General features: G+C 38.8%; 1 protein-coding gene across 2 annotated transcripts in view; it reads left to right on the top strand.

The window, feature by feature from the left end:
• kcnq5b (potassium voltage-gated channel, KQT-like subfamily, member 5b) overlaps positions 1-17,089 on the top strand; it is a 133,275-nt gene that overhangs the window by 106,224 nt on the left and 9,962 nt on the right. For both annotated transcript variants that reach the window (XM_034687772.1, XM_034687770.1), the window contains exons 4-10: positions 765-940; positions 3,071-3,196; positions 5,513-5,623; positions 6,027-6,122; positions 7,012-7,106; positions 10,670-10,696; positions 16,445-16,668. In XM_034687772.1, coding sequence (XP_034543663.1) covers positions 765-940; positions 3,071-3,196; positions 5,513-5,623; positions 6,027-6,122; positions 7,012-7,106; positions 10,670-10,696; positions 16,445-16,668 — 855 coding nt within the window. The remainder of the gene's footprint in view (positions 1-764; positions 941-3,070; positions 3,197-5,512; positions 5,624-6,026; positions 6,123-7,011; positions 7,107-10,669; positions 10,697-16,444; positions 16,669-17,089) is intronic.

Here is a 17,089-nt window from a genome sequence, read left to right as displayed (position 1 = left end):
CCGTTTTTGGTGGTACTGCAACGTTTGGGCTGTATCCACAAACTTACTAGAAATGTATGGACTAAATGAACAGGGCACAGGCATATCTATATGGCTATCTAACAAAGAGCGTAAATGCAGCTTTAGTTTAAATGAACAGGAGAGAAAACTCTTCAAGCCTCTTGAAAGACAAAAAAAGGTTTATCTTGAGAAACTTTTACAAAATCAATCAAAGGTTTTTCAGGATAAACCTTTCAGATTTTTTAAAGTTAGTGTAAATGATCCAGCTGGAACTTAAAGTGAACATTATGTGATGTAGGGAGCAGCAAGACCATGTTGAGGTTGGAACCAACTAAAAGACACAAAAGAGCAACACAAAATCAAATTTGTTTATATTACATTGATTTATATGGTCACATTGGAATCAACTGGGTTTCTTTTGGGGAAATCACTTTGTTCTGTTTACATCTCCAATAATTGAATATTCTTCAGAAATGCATGAGCTATGATGAGAACAAACAACATGAGCACAAAGATAACAAAAGGATTTGTGTGGGGGTTTAAGTTCAGATTACAATTCAAAGAGCTCCAGGTCTTGCTTTTGTAAAATAAAACAAAGCTGTGGAGGCCACACTCCATTTGCCATGATTTGTTTAAAAAAAAATAAAAGCTCTTGTTAATGAGAATGATACAGACATATTGTAATGTGTTTTCAGGTCTGTGCCATTCTGAAATATAGATGGTGCATATTTCTGATGATGTGTTTCTGTATCTCTGCCCTCCAGACACCATAGTGCTGATAGCTTCGGTGGCGGTGGTGTCGGCTGGAAGCCAGGGCAACATCTTCGCCACCTCCGTCCTTCGGAGCCTTCGTTTCCTGCAGATCCTCCGCATGGTACGGATGGACCGGAGAGGAGGAACCTGGAAGCTGCTGGGCTCTGTAGTCTATGCTCACAGCAAGGTGAGCTGGCACAGATCAATAACTCACACGGAAACATATTCAGCCTCTGGTAATTACAAGGCTCACGCTGATGTCTGACAGCGTGGGGACCTGACTTTGTGTTCTCCGGTGGCGTCTAGACCTCATGACGGCCACTTATGTGATGTCCTGAAGTCTTTACACAACCAAGCTGATACAGTTTATACTCTGATGCAAAACAGTCTGTCCAAGTACATGTGGGAACCTGTAGGGATGTGATGGTACCTCACAGGACAGTTGATAATTAATTCAGTGAAGGGATACCAAATTGTTAAGATGAAAATAAGAATTGCTCTACCTTTTTTAAACAGCGGAGGGTGCTATCTACCTTTGACTTCTGTTGTTGGACCTTATTGTTTTGTCAGTATCATACAGACATGGCGGCAGCAGGTGAAGGTTTTGCAGCTGAGGATATGCTAGTGTTTTCCACACGTAGACAATACCTTATTCCTCCAACTATACCACCAATCAGAAGTACCGTTTGCATCCATTGAAAATAAAGACATATTTGTTATTACAACAGAAAATGAAGTAACCTAGATGTAGGACAGTCAAATGGGTAAATAAAAGCACAATGAGTGACAGCTTTAAAAATAATTGTATCATGAACACAGCGTCATGAGTTGAGTGTATCGCTGCATCCCCAAAATTGACCCTTGCATGAGTTCATACATGAGAACAGTTGAAATGGTGCTGTATGGCTGCACTTGAGACTCCTAGTTCAATTCAAGGCCTACATGGCAATGATCATCAGAAACAGTGACACTGTATGTATCTATGAAATGAATAAATCCAAAGTCATGCCATTTAAACTGGATAGATTTAGTCTTGCAACTGGGCTTGTTTGCCCTGAAAGTAACATTACAGCCACCAAGCTTCCGCATGTCTTGCTGCTACCATATTTTGATGGCTATGCCTATGTGTCCCCTGCCAATGAGATGCACTTGATCTAGGGTGTTTAAAAGCCCAGTTGTTGCCTGCAGAGGGCAGAGGCTTTTGGGGGTTAGGGACTGCTTCTGTCTGGGATTTTGTGTGTTTGTTGCCTTCTGTCTGGAGTTTGTCTTAGTTTAATCAGTTGTATTTGTAATGCTTAAGTGTTATAAGGTGTTTTCCCTGGTTTTATTGGGTCATGTCTTGGATTCTAATTAGCCCCCAGAGCTACTTTGGGTTGGGTATAACACGATTAAGCAATCTACTGGCGCATTTCCAAAACTTTTTGTTACTAATTTGACCCCAAAAAGGGATAACAAAAATAGGGCTTTTTCCAGGGATGATTAAAAATAACCTATAACTCTACTGTACTGGCTTAATGCAGAGTTTTACCCAATATAAGCCTATATTTCTGTTTTTTTCTTGGTAGGTTAATGCAACACATTGAGCAGTGTCTGCCTCTCTCAGTCATTCCTTTTGGGATTATTTGATTTGCACACTCAATTACAGTAGTGCTGCTGTCTCTGAATTTGGTAATGAATAAGCTTTGAAAAAGAACAGACCTGATCATGAGGATGAACACAGAACAATGTCCTGAACCCAGTCCTTTACATAGTGCATGTTTTTATTGCACTTCATGTGTAACATGTGCTTTGCAGTCAGAATCCATGGCCCAGAGTGCTGGAGTTGACATTAATTGGATGAAAATGACCAAGTGCCAGCCTGATAACCTTTACAACGCATGTACCTGCCTGTGTGTGCTTGTGCTCTGTGTAGGCAAGACAGACTGTTCCTGTGTTATATACATTTATGAAAAAAACTGCTGGTACGAACAGATTATAAACACAGACCTGGCAAAGGGTCATAAGAGCAAAAAAGGAGCACACTCAAACTAAAATTAGTAGCGTACAGCCCAGCGATCTGTGGCCGGTCTGTACGTACTTTTGCCCAGATTAAGGCTGTTAAAGGAATTTAGTGCTGACTTCTTAACCTTTCCAATAAAGGGTCATACATTTACATTGCATCACCTGCTCTATTTGCTAAGTTTTGGCTTTCTGCTATAGAAAAGCAGATTAAGGTTTTTGGACAGTGAGTATTCATATGCTAAAGAGATTGTGCATTAACAGAATGCCCTGTTTTCCATGATTACACTCTGACAGTCTGTTCAACATCTGCCTGCAGGAGCTGGTAACCGCCTGGTACATTGGCTTCTTGGTTCTCATCTTCTCTTCATTCCTCGTCTACCTTGTGGAGACCAAGTCGAACAAGGATTTTGCAACCTACGCTGATGCCTTGTGGTGGGGCACGGTGAGTTTGGGGGGAATGTCTATCCATTGGGCTTCCAAGATTTGGATAAACAACAAAGACTTCAGACACAAACCAGATGTAGCTTCCTGGCTTCAGAAGTGGAGTCAATGCTGAAATGACTTACTGCTGCATTCTCTCTAGTGGACCACAGGGGGCGACTCTACTCCCTATAAAAAAGGTTTGATAATAGAAAAGTAAATAAGAGAATGAGCCTTTTTTTTTAAATAGTTCACTGGCTTAATTTATTCTTAAAGACAGATGGTATACTGAGGGAAAATAGACAATAAAGCAGGGCAGGCTTTTCAGCATGGATAAATGTAATTGACAAGGTACTATCATGATAACCTTTAGAATGTTGGGTTCATCGTTGCACTGTTAATTTTTCAGTTCCTGCTTTTTGGTTAAAGCCTGTTTTTTCATAGCCACGCACACCTGATGTACAAAGGTTGTAGCCCTCAGCAGGCGGCCTAGGTTCAATTTTAACCTGAGGCCCCTTTCCCTCATATCACGCCCCACTCTCTCTTTGGGTTTCCTGCCCTCCACTGTCCTATCCTCTATGAATAAAGGCATAAAAGCATTGGTAAAAAAAATAAAAATTCTGCCAATGGATGTAGGTCAATGACCTTCATTTTTAAACAAAAATGAAAGGATTTTGAGGGGAGGATTTAGTCTGGTAAAAAGTTGAGAGAACAATAATTACATAAGCAGCTGCCTCACAAGTTTTATTCCCATCATGCACCTTCAGTATCTGTAGCTAATTTTCCAAAATATGAACGTCTTTTTTTAACATAGGCCTCAGTTTGCTTGGTGTTTCTTAGGCAACAGGAAAACTCAGAATTGCAATTATTTTCATCAGATAAAGATTTTTACCTGACGTCCCTGCTCCCCCTTCTCTCCCGCATTAAAAATGAACACCACCGTCTTTTCTCACTTCAGTTTGTTTTTGCCTCTGAGCGCTGACTCCTCCATAAACATCAGGCTCCATTAAACTCCATTTTCATGCAGGCTCAAAAATCTGAATGATACCAACTGTCTGCTGCCACCTTTGTCAGGCAGCTCTATCAGAGGCTGAATGAAGACAGTCCAGAGTGATCAGTCTGCCAAAACAGAGAGATGGATGGTTGGATAGATGTATAGAAAGACAGATGGATAAACAGGCAAACAAAGTAAGCAAACATTGCCAGTTCTAATTCAGAGCCAGCTCTATTTGCTCCTATCATTAAGTAGTGAATACACTGCATTGATGCTCCTGTTTAGGCCTCCGATAAGCACATGTGAAAAGCTCTTTTCTGTGCTCTCATTTTGATGTGATTAGGACCAAAACTTCTGAACACAAACCAAACTGTTTGTTTTCATTAGAAACTCATTTGTCGACTCTTTCCTTTATTAAGTCACAGATGGGCAGCCTTTGTCATCAGTCTATGAATATGATGTGATGTAATGTAGAAGTGCTTTGAGTGGTCAAAAGACTGGAGAACGTTCTGTACAAACAGATAATTTACCATTTAAGTAATTTCTGTTCTTTGTCAGTCAGTCAAAGATGTTTAGCAGTTAAAATGACCTCTTATTATGTCTTCAAAGATCATGTTCACTTATTGTAAAATTACTCTGACTTATTTCGAGAAAATAAGCACATTTTGTGCTTCAAGTACATTTATTATTACCAAAGCAAGATAAACATTTTAGCCACTAGCTTTCATCAGTATGCTTCAAACAAAGGCTTCACAAACTGGCTCCTGTGAAGCCCCCACACAGGTTTAATCCCTCAGATGGGAACACACTGTATCACATTAAATTATGCCTTCTGTGTGTGGCTTCACTCAATACAGGTATGCTTGACAAAACTCACATTCTGTTGGTAGCTGCAGCGTAACATTGTTTGTGTTTGGTGTCTCTGCTCATCACTCCTCTGATTTTTTTTTTTAACATGCAGAATTTGAGGAGTGATGAGATAATATCTTCAACCCCCTGTAGTTGGAGCCTGCATGGCAGTGGTGGTGCAGAGGCACAGACAGGAAATCTTGCAGCTGAAACAGACTTCCAAACGAATAGGATGTTTGTCTGCCTTGCAGTCATCGCTCCATTTGTTTAAGTAGAATAAGGGCAAACACTGAGAATATTACATTAGTTAGAGCAATCATAAAGCTTTCATGCCATTCACAGAAATACTGACACATTAAACCAGCCCCTGTGTGACCAGTTATTCAAAAACACCCTCTCAATGTCACCTTTATTTGTGCCAGTTTTCTCTGGCACATCAACACAACAGCTACATTTTTACCATTAAGCCTGATCTAGCATCTGTTTTATCCACAGATTACATTGACAACAATTGGCTATGGAGACAAAACACCAAAGACATGGACAGGACGGATGCTGTCTGCAGGGTTTGCTCTCCTTGGTATCTCCTTCTTTGCTTTGCCAGCAGTAAGTCTGAACTCTTATAGATAGTCCTCCTTTTTGAAAGGGCCAGAGAGCGAGCTGTTGTTTCTGTGAAATTCTCACACGTGTCTTTCTTTGTTTGGCTGCTGCCAAGGTATCTACATAGCCAGACCTGAGTGATTTGATTTAAATTCGTTTGTCCAACATTGAGTTTCAAACCTGTGAGCACTACTCAAAATGAATGTTAACTTCAAAGAAGTAGAACCTTTTATCAAATTGAACTATTTTCTCTGTTGTCCCTCAGGGCTTGCATAATTTCTTATAACAAATATATTTTTGAACCCTGTCTTTATTTTCACATCTCAGTACTGTAACTTTCTCAGCAGCTAAATGATTCTTAAGAGTCGATGGTGTACATGTACATTTAGCATTTATTTATTTGTACCAGGGTATTCTGGGATCAGGTTTTGCCCTGAAAGTTCAGGAGCAGCACAGACAGAAGCACTTTGAGAAAAGAAGGAACCCAGCAGCCTACCTCATCCAGGTAAGACAAAAATATCTAATCTCAATCTGCTTTCTGCTACAAAATCAAAATATCATTTTGAGTCATTTTTAAGGCATCACGTCATCTATGTACCGTTAAATTAACATCATAATGTTGTATGTGTTAAATGCCCTTTATGGTTTTGTCATCCTCAAGTTTCCTGTTTCTCCTGTGGACTCCTAAAAATCCCCAAATATCTTAGAAGAAGTACATAGCATGTAGCTTCACCCTATGCTCACTTTGCAGAGGCTTTCTAATCTCCAGAGAGTTTTATTATACCCTTTTCACAATCTCCCATGTTTTAGCCTGGACATAAACAATTGAAAAAAGCCATCCATGCCACTCCTCTCGTCTGCTCCACATATTCCCTTTTTTCCTCCACACACACCTTTTTATTTCATCCAGAAACTTAGCATTACAGGCTCCACTTCATCCGGTTCATACTCATTATACATTTTTGCTTTCCTTTCACATACTTCTCCATTTTTTTCTTCTTCTTTCTTCATCTTACATCTCCACCCCTCCTTCTCCTGACCACCTCTTGTTTCCTCCTCCTCTTCATCCTGTGCACCCCCATGTTGTACCAGGCTGCGTGGCGTTATTACTCCACTGACAGCACCAGGCCCTATCTGGACGCCACGTGGCAACACTATGAGAGCCTTCTGCCTTCCCACAGGCATGTATCTATGCCTGACCTCTGCCCAACTACAGACGAGCGACACACCTGTTTTGGTTTCACTAATAAGCTTTTTTGATTTGTTTTCTTTTTTACTCTCCTCATCCTCTTCTTCCTTTTCTCTCTGACAACCTCTTCTGCCTTTTTTGGGTGGGGGGATCTCCTCCTCTTACTTTGTTTTCTTCCTCCTGGTTTTGTGTATTCTGCATGCAGTGTGTTTGGCGTAGTTATGCGGCTGATGAGAACTCGGTTTCCATTGCTACCTGGAAGCCTCACTTGAAGGCGCTGCATACCTGCAGCCCTACAAAGTAGGTACAACTGTGGCAGTGTCTATATTTGGTGTCTGTACCACTCTATAGCCATCTTTTTCTGTGCTTCAGTTATGTATATTTAATGTTGTCATGTTTCCTCAGTTATTCATTCTCTTTTCCACAACCCAGATTCCATGAAAATAGTATGCTGTGTAAAATGTTGATAAAACAGAATTTGATGGTTCACAAACCATTTAAAGCTTATATTTAATTGAAAACAGTGCAAAGACAACAAGTTGACTCTGAAAGATGTTATTGTTTTATGAATAATATATGCTTAATTAAATTTTTATGTCAGTATCAAATTTCTAATAAGTTTTGACAGGGACAAAAAAAGACAGAAAAGTTTTATGATGCTTAAAACAACACCTGGAGGAACACCAATTTATTGGGTTAATTTGCAACAGGTTACTAAAGTTACGGGGTATAAAAAGGGCATTATTGAAACATTTTAGATGGAAAAAATTCAAAATGAACAGTATGATTTTTCATCTTTAACATTTGATTTGTTGTCTTTGCAATATTTTCAATTAAATAAATGCTTTATATGATTTACAAATCATCAAAATCTGTTTTCATTAACATTTTACACAGCGTCCTAACTTTTGGGGAATTAGTGTTGGTATTTGTGTTACTCTTAACTGCTTTTAGGTCTTTATTGACAGTATAAATGAATTGATTTTATTATTCATATCTTCATATGAGACAGAAGTTCATAATCATCCCAAGGACAGAACGTTTCCAGGCTCCTTTAGCTTCTGCGTCTTGAAAAACAGACAAAAAAGCCCCAAAAGCTGACCCTCAAATCAGCTTTTATAAACTCTTTCTTACTGTTATAATCCAAATAAATATTTAACACCACACACTGACTCAGGCTGTCTGTGTTTGGCTCAGTTCAGTTGCTCAATGGTCTAGGGGCTTTTACTGCAGTCATTTCAAGACTTTCATTATTCTCCCTTTTTTTTGGCGTTTATATTCATGATGGCAATCTTGGTCCCAATGAGCCAATCAGGACTTTTTGATTTTGCAGTACTTCAGTCCCCAGAATTGGGAGGCCATTGAGCACTGATGCCCTGAGTCATTGTATGACTGCTTCATTTTGAACAGAGCAACTACAGGGCAGGCTGTAAACTTGACAAACTGAGTCTCAAAATAACCCCTGGATGGTAATGTTCTACAAACTTTTTACCATGACACAAATCTGTCTTCCTTTCTAAAACAAAAAGAACTGTTCATTGGAAGAAGTGGAAAGAGTGATCAGTGTGATGCTAACAGTGTAAAGGATGGCAGGATGGGCTGTGAGTGTGAGCTGAGCTGCCTCAAGTTTTTTTGAGGATGCTTGTCTTGCTATTAAGTCAGGGTTCCCTCAGTGTCCATCCCTTGTGAACCGAGTGTTACCAGTAATGTAAAGGAAACAACCAAGTGACTGGAAACACCTGGCTGGTAGCTGGAGGAAAATGTTTTCATTCCTAATGAAAATGAAATTCTAAGTCAAGAGGGTCTTATATACACAAAAGTCCCATTGGACTAATACATTCTTGACAGGTACAGCCTATAAATTACGGCAAGAAAATACACATTTGACCATTTTTGTATAATCAATCTTTCACAACAGAAGGGGTGGACAAACTCAGGGAAATGTTCACTATTTAACACAGACTCACTTTCAGACTTCTAAATCTTTATGTACAACACGCCCCTACGATGGATATCTGTTAGGCCAACTAGCTACCTAGCTATTGTGACACCTTAAATTCCATTGAGAAGTGGCAGCAAGTTGTAGGCTTTAACAACTGGTAAAATAACAAAACTTAAATGGATTCAGCATCACAAATTATTGTAGCTAGTTGGGGTTGCACATCGCTGCAGTGCATGTGCATGTGCATGTCACAATGACATTACTCAGAAACCTATACATGGAGCCTGGAAATAGACTGTTTGGACAACCAACTCTAAAGACTACAGTGTACAGATAAACAGTTATAATGGACTGTTAGTGATTATGTAAACAGATATTCAGTCAGTCACTACCTTCTCTTTTTGCAAGCGCTACAATAGTTTGCCTGGTTAGTCTGCATTGACCTGCATGTTTGTTGTAAGTCTGATGTTTGTTTAGGTCCATATTACCTGAAATAACCTGTAATGTTATACAACAGCTGGAGTCAAACACCAAAAGGAGTATCGCTGACACGTTTAAATCTAATTTCAAAATCTCTTTTTGTATTGAATGACTTTTAAGGACAAAGAGTTTGGCTTCAGTTTATTTTTTCAACCAGTAGCTGCAACATAATTTATTATTGCTGCAATCCTTGGAGTTAATGAGCTGACGAAAGTATGACAGATCAACTGCTTTTTTGCCACAGACACTATAATGACATAATAATATATAATTTAGGTTGTTATTTCTGACAACTAAACTGGAAGCACCCCTCAGTCAATTGATCTTTTGTCAGAGATGAAGGTGTTTCTAACTTCAAATGTTTCAAACACCAGGACATTGACAAAAGCATTACAGTAATTTACCCAGCAGAGCACAGCTGTAAATGTTGCATTTTTGATCTTATTGCCTGTGAATATAAATATGTTGTTATTTCTGAGCTTATTTCTTTGAAAACACCCAAATCAAATAAGCAAACAAAAATTATAGAGGAAATGGTGGAGCATAAACTCCCTTCAAAATAAAGTTCAGTTTATATCAATGTGATCTAACATCCTTTAGCAGAAAGGCCTGTCTCTGCATAAATCCGTGATGTCATGTTTTCTAACAAGAACAACAATCTGAGCCTGTGAGTGGTTAAAATAAAGACTTTTATATGCATACTTTATAAGACGCATTTACCCCAGAGGATTACTTTGCAGACACTATATCACAGCCCATCTCACAGCTGCTGGCTGAAAAACTGTTTGTACTTATCAGTCAGGTTGAGCTGTAAGTATATAAATAGAAAAAATGATGGATAAAACTGTTCCAGATTTGAAAATACAACTATTCCCCCTGTAATGTAGAAGTCATATCATGCTGTTTGCAGGTTTTAGCTTCTCGTTATAAATTACATCCCACTATTTTTGGAATTCAGACTGTTCACCTTCTTTTCACCGGCTAATCCAGGCAAGCATTGGTTTCCATCAAATTCAGTACACTTTATTAAAGCACTCGACTCTTGATCCAGCTTGAGTTGTGTAATCCATCTCTGTGCACATGAAGTCTGCAGACAGTCTTGCACAATAGATGAAAATGTGATTAAGGTGTGGATCAATTTAAAATATCTGCACTGTTAGATCCTCTTGCATAAATGTTATTATGACCAAATACATGCAGTCTGGATGATCAGTGGTCACAGTACTTAAATAGGTCTCAAGGGTCTGTAATAAATTTATGATCATTAAAATCAGCATTGTGGTCTGCAACTTGTTTGGCTGTGACGATGAGTCTTTGTGATCGGTACTGAATGGGCCTAAACAAACAGAAATCTTGTATCATACTTAATGTACAGTGCCTACACTGGAAGATGAAGATGTTTCTAATTCATGTTTTTCTCCTTCTTATCTGTCAACTCCAGGAAGGAGCAGGGCGAGTCGACCACAAGGTTTGTGACTGATGTATCACTTCGCATGCACCTCCATGTTGTACCTCCATTATTAAATAATAGGGCTGGGTGTTGAAATCTGAACAGGCTTTCTTATCGTTACGATGACGAATCCGAAGTACTAACTACACAAGCTGTCTTTGAATGACTCAAAGAGTTACATCTTCTTGGTCCTGTATAGCTGCTTCTAGTTTAGGTTGCTCTTTGAGAAACACATTCTTAGATTTCAATGTTTTCTGTAGGTTGATGCTGATTATTTTGTGCTTGCACTGTGGATTTTATCAGACTGAACAACTGAAACAATAAGCTGAAGGATGAAAATGAAATGTAAAACTGGGGGAGCTGCATACTTCCCTGATAAGGTTTAACAGAAAACTGTCACACAGTCATATTTTCCACTACTATGTCTTTATAGAGTTATTACAGAGCAGTGCAGCTTTAAACTGAAAGTCACTGTGCTCTTTGTAGTAACACTAAGGTAGTGTGTCAGTTCTTGTATATAAACAGTATTTCCCTGAGACTCATGTTGCCCTACTGTAAGATTTACTGACTGACACTAAATGCACTTTTATCCTTCTGTTTCACGCAAGTGTTGCTTCTTATCTGAATTTCCTAATTCCTCACAACAATTAACATTCATGCCCATCAATCAGTGCACATTCAAACACACACAATCTTTTAATTTTTAACCATCCTCTTACATCGTCACTATTATCTGGTTCATATAAATGATACTTGAAGTCTTTGTGTGTATCCCTGGATGTTCTGATGATCTCAGTGCTCCTCATGTTGGTTTGTTTGCTGATGTGTTATTTCAATCCTAAAGGTAAACCAGCATGCAGGACATAGAGCCGAGTGATGTAAGACGTTGTGTTTGCAGTTATGAAACTCTGAGTAAATGTTTGTCTTCAAAACACCACAGCAGCCTGAAAACAGTCATTCTGTTTTTCCTGTGGGAGCCCGGTGCCACATGTAAATTACGCAACCTAAACTCAAATAAATCTAAAATGATCTCATCCTCCTTTCACTGTAACCAGCGGTGATGAAACATAATTTGTTTAATTAATGCAGATTGAAAATCAATGATAGGAATGTGTGTGTATATTCCAAATAATTAAACTTTGTTACCCTCACTAATCTGCACCAGTATGAGAGTAGGTGGTTAAACCAAGAATTTATATTTTGGTTATGTGTCCGATTAGACTGACATATAACCATTCGGCCTAAGCAATACGCAACCAGCACTGACATGTGGATGTTAGCCTGCAAGGAGGAGCCAAGACTGGGGGTGCTAGCTCTGCAAACATTAGTCACAGTCAGCAAACCAATTTAACATTTCACTGAGGATCCTTTCTATGAAACCTCAATATTTATTGATATGTTCTGACCTAGTAAGAAAATATAACTAAAATCTGCAAGGGGATTTGGTCAGGCCATCTTTGGACAGGACACATATATTTGGGATTTTTGGACTTATTCACTTCTCATAACATGTATAATCTAAACTTTAATACACCTTATACGTAAAATTACACAACATAGATTCTTAAAAAAATTTAGTTAATTATTAAGTTCAATCAGCAACCTTTTGTTCAACCCCAAAAAGGGATATCTTTTGCTAAACATGAGAAACCCACTTCTTAACATTCTTTCATTTTCAGATGGCATAAGCATCCTTAATACTTTAGGTGCATCTGCCACTCGCTGCAGTTTTAAGAAGTATTTGTTGTGAGATCATGCTGACACTGTAGCACATTGCAGGGGAAGCAGGAAAAGTGAAGTCAGTATAAAAAAAACAACCAAAACTTAAGCAGATGGAAGTGTAAAGAGTCAGCCTGCCTTTACCAACAGAGTTCATCCCACGCAATAGAGAGCACCTCTTACAAAGAACATGGGAGAGCTACAGCCTCAGACTGAAGGCTCACACTTAAATCTCTACTGTAGAGCTGGAAGAGATTAAAGCTTCACTGTAAAGTCTGACTGCTGCTGCCTTAATTTATTAGCTAGATTTATCTGTTAATATTTAAAGTAACTCATCATGAAAGTGTAGTGAAAAGCACTGCTATAAGATTCAAAACCCTGAGACAAATAAAAAGTGTCACTCATAGTTCCCTCAGTGAATCCACAGGCTTCTGTCTGAAGGTTAGCAGCTTCACAGTGGTGACTCAGGCACTTGTTGCCATGGCCCAGCTGAATGCTCACAGTTAAATGAGGGATATGGACATGAAGTACTGAGTCACCAAATTGCTACCTTTTCAAAAGCTGCCGTAGTTGTTCATTTTCCTCTCCTGAGCTCAATTGCATCTGTTCTGCTGCTTCTAAATGTCAGTGGTCGACATGTTTGAAGTGTGAACAGAAACTGTGCTGGTTTGTACTTCACAGCCTGCATACCTTTTCACTGAAGATCGCTGCATTTATAGATCCACTGTAACCCTTGTTGTTTGCATTTTACTGTTGTTGTTTTTTTCAATATATTAATCCTTTAATAGCTTCAGCCTTCATTGTATGTACATGTTGATGGCGTCATTACTTTACATTGTGAAGCAGGAGACAATATATTACTACACTTAATTCAGCTTATTACCTGGCTACCAACTGGAGATATGAACAAGCTTACACAAAATATTGATATAAAGACAATGTTATTCATTTAAAAATATGTTTTTTATAGCGCTAAAAGGATAGTCACTCTGATTCCATGGTTAGTCCTTGAACCATAGTCCCATGGCTGTTATCACTACCACTTATGGTTCAAGTAACTTTCTAAAGATCAGCAGCTTAGGGATGCTCTCATCATCTCTTCTGCTGTTGCCTGGATTGAAGGTCAGGATGGTTTTTATAACATCTGTGCCCTGTGCTATTATTCCCCAAGACCGGCCTGAGACAGACATTCATGTTTTTACTGCCATATCAACAGGTGCAGGGGAAATGTGCTGAAGCTCTCTGCAGATTGATTTGATATGACCTGTAAGATTACAATGTCTCTGGCGTTGCTATTGCTATTGAGATTGGATTGCTGTTGTTATGGGGTTTTGACCAATTAGAATCAAGTATTTGACAAAGCTGGGTAATAAGCCAAACTAACAATGAAGGCACTGTATTTTTTTTATTTTGGAGGAAATTCTCATGTCTTTGCACCGTTCTCAAGAACTAAGATTTTATTCAAACAAATAACATCTATTGAAAAATGTTTGGTTCATGTTTCTACACTCAGATTTGTTTTGTGTTTATTTAGCAAAAAATTGATGAACAATGTATTGGGTTATTTTTTTCAATGTATAATCTTTAGATCAGGTTGTAAAGATTCCAGGAATATGAAGCATTAAAATTCATTCAAAGAAATGACATCACACTAAGCCAAAATAAAAGATATTGGCACTGGGGTACCACTTCTTTCCAAGAGGATTCTTCTTTTTGGGGGGCTTTCTCTCTTTATTTGAGATGACAGCTTGAGAGAGACAAGTGAAAAATGTGGGAAGAGAGTGGGGGATTACATGTACCAAACCATCTCAGGTCCAGGAACTGATCCTACAACCAGTGTTGACGACTGTAGACTCTGCACATGTGATGCCTGCTCTACCATCTGAGAGGATTTTAAGGGTTAACTTTGGTTATTCGGGTGAACAGCACTATACAACATGAAATAAACCAGAAGGACAGTAAAGAAGGGTAAAGAAGTTCAGTGTTATCCCTCAGGAAACATTTTGAGATAAACATTTTCCCTCCTCTGGTTCTGCATCATGTAACACATCACCGTCTGTCTATCTCCTCTTGGTTTTTTTTAGTAAAACTCTTAGTAATAAACAGAAGCTACTGAGGAGGCGTACGACTCGGAAACATAGGTATACACAGCATTGCTGCTGCGGTTACGTGACATCTCTATATGGGAATGCTGACTAATTCTTGGTGCATGAGTATCTGTAGGAGGCAGAGAGGCTGCAGAGTTATTTCAGGGAGACATCAGTCACCTTTATAGTAGAAAAAACCTACCTGCCTTTGTTTGATCTTTGCCTGAGCAATGCGCTACTTCTGCCTGTTGTGACTTTGGTTTTGACTGCATTTGTTCAGAATATTCAAACCAGGTTTCAGTCTGTAGTACATCTAGTGATATGATTAGTTTATTTTTTATTGACAGGGGAGAGATATTAAACATAAGAATTTAATTTTTTTCTTAAAACAGCTCCTGGTGTCACATCTAAACTACATATCAAGCTTCACTTCCCTTATCTAATACCCTGAGCTGTATGGTACTCTCTCTTCCATCACTGATGGCACTCATACAGAGACATAACGTGCTGACTTATCATCAAATACGAGATACGTCTTGTCAATTTATAGATTTATTTTTCCATGTCAACATTTCACATGGAAAGAAAAAGAAGATTGCACTGATCCAAAAAGAATAATAGTAATTTCTGATGTCTTTCTTTATAGTAATATCCAAAACTGTTAAAAACAAATACTTAAAGGCACTGTGTGGAATTATCACTGATAATGATGCCTCTTCATGACCCACACAGTAAAATGAGATAATTTCACTAGTAGTAGTAAAAGTGTTCTTTAGTTTGCTTCCACAACAAATAAGCGCTTTGGCTTTACTACAGCAGGTGATGGTGCTCATGGGAAATGTAGTCTTCATCGTGGAAAAACTACAGATTTTGTCTACATGGGTCACCAGAATCAAAACATGACAACTCCACACAGTGCCTTTAAAGTCAATATGGACAACACATTTTAATGAAAATCTCCACCAGTGCTCTTGATCTAAGTAGATATTAATCAGCAGCTGAAAAAAAATTCTGAGAATTCATTGCTTTCTGAGAAACTTAAAAAAAAACAGTTTGAACTCAGCTGTTTTAGGAAATAACTGAGCCCCTAAAAAGATGAACATGTATTTATGACTGATATTTCAACATATCATTCTAAAAAGAGGATGTGAAAGTGATTCTTTTTCACAATTCTCCAACATCTGCTCATTGCTTTAAAAATCAGCAGATTGACTATTTAACTAGTATTTTCATTCCCTGCATCTCTTACACATAATTTCTTTCATTATATTTTATTTTATAAATTTCCTTCAATGCACAGTTACACATGTTCAATCCAACATGTTGCACCACTTTTAAACGAGCCATGCCTGATGCTTTTGCACTGCCTTTGCATGCAGTTATTTTCTTAAATTGAACAAACACAGCCACTCCTTAACTTTCTCTCCATCTCTTCCCCCCTTTTTTTTCTAACTTTACACAAGTAATTTTTTATTAACTTTAATTCATTACCTCACCCTTTGGGACACCTTACGTGAACATAACATCACATTATATATAATCAACAAAATGAGTATTGATGGTTCACATACTATGTTTAACTCCAGCAGGCATCAGAAATAAAACACAAATACACTCATAAAGCTTCAAAAAACAAATAAATGAGGTTTCATGCATAACTTCTGCTTGCATTTTGTTTGGCATCTACTGCACTGCTGCAATGCATGCTGGCCTCTCCATCTTAACTTGCTGCTGCACACTGTTATCCAGGTTGACAAAGTTCTGAATGATGACTGCTGTAAGACTGTGTAAAGAAACAGAATTTTGGCTCTGGATCATTTATTTTGTTGCCCTTAACTTTTACAACTTTTACCATATTTTCTCTATCTGTCATTCCACCTCCCAAACAACGTCATTCCCATCTTCTTCTACTTCTCCTCACTCAATCTCCCCTCTCTATCATCTGTGTTTCACTGCACAGTCAGAAGTTGAGCTTCAAAGAAAGGGTGAGGTTGGCGAGCCCTCGAGGCCAAAGCATCAAGAACAGGCAGTCCTCCTCTGTGAACGACAGGCGCTCTCCGGTGGCAGAGACTGGAGCAGAGGGCACCAGTCCAGCCAAGGTGCAGAAGAGCTGGAGCTTCAACGACCGTACGCGCTTCAGACCCTCACTCCGCCTTAAGAGCCAGTCGCGCTCCACCACTGATGGTGAGTGACTCTGTCCAGCTATTCCACTCTCTGATAATCAATACATCATTCAATCAATTTTCATTTAAAAATAGCCAATTCATAACTTCAAATGATCTTAGGACACTTTACAAAAAGAGCAGGTTTAGACCATAGGCTGTATAAAATATGGACGTAGTATCCGTGACGCCACCCATCTGTTTCTGAAGCACCGTTTTGAGGTCAATCGTCGGCTGCAGCCATATTGATGCTGTCGAGTTATTGTGACGTAAAGAGGCGGGCTTTGAGCCTCCTAGCCAACAGCTACAGTGTTCCCACCTGTCAATCAAGTCAGCTGTGCCTCTCATTAGAAGACTCGTAATCTCTATCTTGAAAAAAATTAAACCCCCCTACAGTGTGAGCCGATCGAGAAATGAGCTATCCAGACTACACTCGTCTTTTG

Source organism: Notolabrus celidotus, chromosome 7 (genome assembly GCF_009762535.1).
Source record: "Notolabrus celidotus isolate fNotCel1 chromosome 7, fNotCel1.pri, whole genome shotgun sequence".
Classification (NCBI taxonomy): Eukaryota; Metazoa; Chordata; class Actinopteri; order Labriformes; family Labridae; genus Notolabrus; species Notolabrus celidotus.
The sequence above is the reverse complement of the archived record's forward strand: the minus strand, read 5'-3'. Positions and strand labels throughout refer to the sequence as shown.